This window comes from Triticum dicoccoides, chromosome 6B (genome assembly GCF_002162155.2).
Source record: "Triticum dicoccoides isolate Atlit2015 ecotype Zavitan chromosome 6B, WEW_v2.0, whole genome shotgun sequence".
Classification (NCBI taxonomy): domain Eukaryota; kingdom Viridiplantae; phylum Streptophyta; class Magnoliopsida; order Poales; family Poaceae; genus Triticum; species Triticum dicoccoides.
In genome coordinates, this window is record NC_041391.1 from 798,469 (window position 1) to 804,537 (window position 6,069).

Sequence of the window (6,069 nt, forward strand, 5' to 3'; positions counted from 1 at the left end):
GATGGTGTCCGAAAGGAGCAGATCTCAAAGACAGGAATGGGTACGCTTGTCAGAACACTATTCACAATTTTTACACCATTATCGATATCTAGTCACACAACTAATACACATGCATATTGATCTCCTTCTTAACAATTCAAAGAGGTGCGGGAGAAGCTCATAGAAACGGAGCGCGTAGAAGCACTTCAAGAGGAAATAGCGGGATTTTTGCTCGACCAGGTCATAAATCCGAAGGGAGAATAATATTAACCGCTACCGCCCCCATGAAAACCACTTCCAATTGTCATCGTGCTCCGAAGGCACCAATTAGGCTAATGCCACTGGCTCCGAAGGCAACATGCATATGTAGGAGAAATTGTATATAGCTATACATGTGTGTATGTGTGAATTAATTAATATGATGGTTTGTGAGACATTGATGATATATATATATATATATATGCATGATTGGTTCTATTAAAAATTCTATATATATATATATATATATATATATATATATATATATGCATAACGTGTACAATGTGTAATATCGGAAAATACCAGCAAACGAAAAAGAATTAAATTGATAACACAAATTTAATTGAAAAATAAAAAATATAACAAAAAACCACAAACATTTAGTACCGGTTGGTGTTACCAACCGGTACTACAGGGCTCCCGACCCCCGGAGCTGGCTCGTGCCACGTGGTTGGCCTTTAGCACCGGTTCGTGCTGAACCGGTACTAAAGGGAGGGGGGGCCTTTAGTGACCACACTTTAGTGCCGGTTGTGGAACCGGCACTAAAGGGCCTTACGAACCGGTGCTATTGCCCGGTTCTGCACTAGTGCATACAACAAATTAGAAGGGCCGGTGCCACAAAGTACGGTCGTTTATGAAGCTCCAATAGAATGGTTCATACATAATAAGGAATTGTGTGGTACAGTGAAAGGTTTGCCCCCTTGCGACCTTACTGAAGATAGTGGTTGACAAGCGAAGAAGTCTAGAGCTATTTTACTAGTTATAATACCTATTGTTCTATCTCTTGTGGTTATTACTACACTCGTAGCATTGCAATGTAAAAAGAAGAAATTCAAGGGAGAAAGTACAAATGAACTGCAACAGAAAAATATGTTTGCTCTCTGGAATTTTGATGGAAGAGAAGTGTACAATAAAATAATTGATGCCACAAAAAAATTCAGTGACTCCCATTGCATTGGAACAGGAGGGAGTGGATCTGTCTACAATGCTCAGTTACCTACGGGTGAGATATTTGCAGTAAAAAAGATGCATATGATGGAAGATGGTGATGAGCTATTTAATCGTGAAATAGATGCTTTGGCACATGTCCGGCATCGCAACATTGTGAAGTTGTTTGGATACTGTTCTGATACTCATGGAAAATTTCTTGTGTACGAGTATATGGACAGAGGAAGTTTAGCAGCATATTTAAAGACCACAGGTACCGCGATTGAATTGAATTGGACAAAGAGATTAAGTATTGTTAAGGATGTTGCTAATGCTTTGTGTTACATGCATCATGATTGGTTTGCGCCTATAGACCATAGAGATATAGCAAGCAACAATGTATTGCTTGATATGGAATTTAGAGCTTGTATCTCTGATTTTGCTATAGCAAAAGTACTACACGCAGAAATAGCAAACTACACAATGCTTGCTGGTACAAAAGGATACATTGCCCCAGGTAAAGTTGCATCTTTGTGGTTCAAATTCATGTGTTTTCTTAACTCCTATTTTATTCATCACTGGTGCATATATCTGATCTAATCAAGAATATACCATACTATAATATTTTATCATCAACTATGAAATGGGTGTGTGTCATTGGTATTCCCGCTGATTTCAAGGAGACTAGGAGTAGTGTGCTACATATAATTTGTAGAGGCGTCATAAGTTTTTTTATTTACTCAATTATGCAGGAAAGCTCTTGGCGCAATTGATGATCCCTCTAGTCTTTATAGTATGTTTCTAATTAACTAAGATGTACCTCGGAATATTTCAGGACCAACAAGATCATGTGGATGTATGCATGATATATACATTTCAGTTATAAAAATTTTGGTTGACATTTTACATCAAATTGGTTCTATGATTCTCACTTCAGGCCCAAGAGATTGTTGCGAGTCTGATTCTTGCAACACCACCTCAACTTTTTCGGCTTTTACGTTCAGGTCCTCATGTGAAGATAGTGTAATGTCACTTATTGTCTGTTTTAAGTAGAAAAGTGGCCTCCACCGGCTATTAGCGAGAGTTCCTATTTTTGACTGGATAACCTACAAGCATGCTCTTACTGGTTGCCGCAAAAAAAGCACGCTCTTATTAGCAACAAACCTGAAAAACTAACTCCAGGAGGCATGAAACAAGTAAAACCAAGCAGCAGTTTTTAGTTGTGTAATGCAAGTAGGTCAACACTAACAACAGTAACAACCTGATATACATGGTTTTCGAAAACCGCTATGATTCAAAAAATAATGTTAAGATCCCCACATTCTTGCAGGGGAGGCAGAGAGAGTACACTGAAGCTGGCATTCTCCAACTAACGAAAGCACTACAAAGCTGTCCTATACAGCATCAAGCAACCATCCCATAGTTACAACCTCGAACGAAATGGAGCTTCCTCTGCGCTCATGGCTTTGTGACCGTGAGATGACCGACTAGCGATGCAGGCAGACGGCGTCTGCGAGTCCGCGAACTTTCGCAAAGCTGAAAACACACTAAACTTTGTTACTTTAATAACATTGCTAGGCTTAATTTTCATCTCGCGGACGTTCGCAAATTCTAGTTAATATTATCTTCTGAAACTATCATTCAGGTAAACAAAGTCTCATTCAGGGATTCGAGCCCATGATTCACATCAAATTCTTGTTCTATAACCTGAATCAGAAACATCTTAAGCAAAACTGTCTCGTACGACAATAAAACGGACTACATGGACCACAAGCATGAATGTACAGGAAAAAATCATTCAGCTATTATGTTTTTCAGATAAGTTAATGTAGGTATGCAGGATGACAATTCTCTTATATGTATCCAATCAATCAAGACATTCTCCCGTCATTCCTTCCCGCCGTTCCCCAAACAAACCTTCTCTCTCCTTGTGTCATTCCTTCCCGCCGTCACGCAGGAGGCATAGCTTTTTCGCGAATACGTAAAGCTTGCGTATTATTCATAGATCGATAAAATGAAACAGAATGAGTGCACAAGAAGGTATAACACATGACACGAACACATAGGTGAGAAGGCGTGGGCTTATTGTGAAGACACAACCCATCGTGCGATGAGATATGTCTAACACCAGGAAGGAAAACACAACCCATCGTGTGCTTATTGTGAAAAGAATCATAGAAAATGATGACATGTCAGTGTGTGCGGAGCGGCAGCAGGACATGTTCCAGCAAGCGGTGGAGGCTCCGGCAAGACGAACCTCCTCCCCTGGTAGCTGTTTCGGCGGCCGCCTTCCAGTGGGCCGCTTTGGCCCTCTTCTCCCTCCCAAGCTCCCCCTCCATCATCTCCCTCAACAGCGCCGACACGGCGCCGTGCTCCACCTCTTTGGGGAGCTCCGCGCCGTTGCCCCACCACTCGCACACCTGCCTGCAGTTGGTGCTCTGCTCCGCGAACAGGGGCCAGCACAGCAGCGGCTGGCCGGCCGCCACCGCCTCCAGCACCGAATTCCACCCGCAGTGGGTCAAGAACAGACCCACCGCCTTGTGCTTCAGCACGGCCGGCTGCGCGCACCACGGCACCACCAGGCCCTCGCCGCGCGCCACCGCGGCCAGCAACTCCTCCGCCTCCTGCTCCTCCTCCTCGCCGTCCACCACGTCGGGCCGCTTTACCCACAGGAACGGGAAGCCGCAGCTGGCCAGCCCGAGCGCGAACTCCCGCAGCTGCGCGGCCGGCATCACGTGCATGCTGCCGAAGTTGACATACACCACGGACGACGCCTTCTTCTTGTCCAGCCAAGCCAGGCACTGGGCGTCCTCCTGCCAGACGCTGATGTCCATGCCAGCACTGGCAGCCTCCGGCAGCGCAAGCGGGCCGACGGTGTAGAGCGGCGGGAAGAAGGCGGCCAGCCCGTCCACCACCTCCTTCTCCAGCTCGTACAGGGTGTTGAGCACGACGGCCTTTGAGCCGAGGGCCGTCTGCATCTGCTCCAGGGTGGCGGCCACCATGGGGTCGTCCGGGTCCGTGGTGTGGCAGAAGGACGGCATGTCCTTGAGCCGCATGTGGCTCATCCCCGGCACCCAGTGGAGCGGCGTCGCCATCGCATCACCGGCAGCTTCCGCTTGGAGAGGGAGAGGGACAAGGCCTCGCTTGATGAGCTCGCCGTACTGGAAGTAGCCCATGAGGCCGCACGCCGACGCGGTAAAGAAGCCCACGTCCGGCACGCCGGCCTCCCGGGCCTCCATGGCCGCGAAGGTCATCACCGTGTCCGCCACCACGCAGGTCACGGGGGGCAGCCTCCTGAGCAGCGCGCGGAAGGGGCCCCGGCAGTTGCGGCGCAGGGCGTGGACGACGCCGGCCACGTCGTGCTGCTGCACCGAGGCGGAGAGGCCGTCGTCGATGACCTCCACGCGGAAGCTCGGGGAAGAGGAGGGGCGCACGGCGGCCTCGCCCTTGGCGTCCACCAGGCGCCGGTAGTTCAGCTGCGTGTGGACAAAGGTAACGTGGGCGCCGCGGGCGTGGAGGAGGCCCGCCAGCTGCATCAATGGCGCGACGTGGCTCTGCGCCGGGTACGCCACCATCACCACATGGTATCGCGATCCCATGCTAGCTAGCTACCTTGGTTGTTGGCTCGGATCACATATGGTTTTTCCTTCATATATATAGACGCGACGCCCGGCCGGGGCACAGCTCACCGGGAATGTGTTTTTTTCCAGTTACCACTCAACTAAGATCATACAATATCGTAATATAATTACCATGCTAGCAACTAGTAGCAATTGGCTCGTTCCAAAATCATAGCACAGTTACCTTCGGGCCTCCCCTGAAACTATTACCATCAAACTGTTGACTAGTAACCATGTACCCAAAAAATTACGGAAATGCTAACGCCCACATGTGTGGGCGTTCACCATCTCGACCACACGCAAGCATCACCGTTGGCAACTTTGTGCACGAATCTTGGCACAATCCGGTCGGTTTTCTGCGCCACGTAGGACGAAGCGCGTGTGCGGTGTGCGAGACAGTTCGCCCGCACGTTGGTTGCCCTCCCGCGGTCAGCGGTTGCCACTCGGGGCGTGCGATGGAACTGCAAAGCGCCCGCACGCCACGCTCCGACCGCGGTTGACGTCAAACACGTTGCACACCTCTGCCCCCTCTCCCCTCACGGTTCCATTTACTCACCCCGCACCGTATTTACTGGCAGAACCCACTCGCACTTCAGACCATTGGAGGAGAAGGCGACGGCAGAGGCGGAAGAATCGACGGTGTTCGCGGCCGTCGGTGGTGCTCGCCGGAACGGAGCGGCTTCGCCGGAGCGCCCGTGGGTTGAAGGTAATGCTCGCTACAACTCTCGCAATCCCTTCCTGCATTTCCCCCCTTCCCTCCCTGTTCGATTTCTCGATCGAGATTCGTAGAGATTTAGGCGATTCGGCGATGCGTCGGCGTTCCCGCCGGTGGCGAAGTCGTCTGCTAGCCGTTTTTGGTGGCACCGGGTAGTTTCGTCGCCGCCGCCGCGGCGGCCTCGTCGGTGTGGTTATGCCTGTCCAGAGGCACACAGTAGTCTTGCCTTTGGATTGGGCAGGTGTCTCCCGGTTTGTTTGATGCGCATTGGTTCGAATTTGTGTTTCCAATCAGTTCGGGGGAGAACTTTGAGGTTGAATTTGAAGTCGCTGTAGTTACCATTGAACCCTAGATCTAGTTAGTTGGGTTTTGAAACTGTTGTATGAGGCAAACTTGGTAGGTTGATTAACTATCATGATTGTATGGCAACTAACTTCCTGAACAAATGTGATTGTTGCCACAAACGTGTTTTCCCATGCGGCAACAAATTACTGAAATGACTGTGATAGTTGCCACACATAAGCTTTCCCATGCGGCAACTATTTTTTTGAATGACTGTGATAGTTGCCA

At 49.0% G+C, this 6,069-nt stretch overlaps 1 protein-coding gene across 1 annotated transcript; it reads right to left on the reverse strand.

Annotated features, from left to right (window-relative positions):
- Positions 1–3,131: 3,131 nt before the first annotated feature.
- Positions 3,132–4,787, reverse strand: LOC119321942 (cyanohydrin beta-glucosyltransferase-like). The gene has a single exon (XM_037595452.1). It carries the CDS (start codon positions 4,761–4,763, stop codon positions 3,357–3,359), a length of 1,407 nt encoding a protein of 468 aa, XP_037451349.1. The 5' UTR covers positions 4,764–4,787; the 3' UTR covers positions 3,132–3,356.
- Between the last annotated feature and the right edge of the window lie 1,282 nt (positions 4,788–6,069).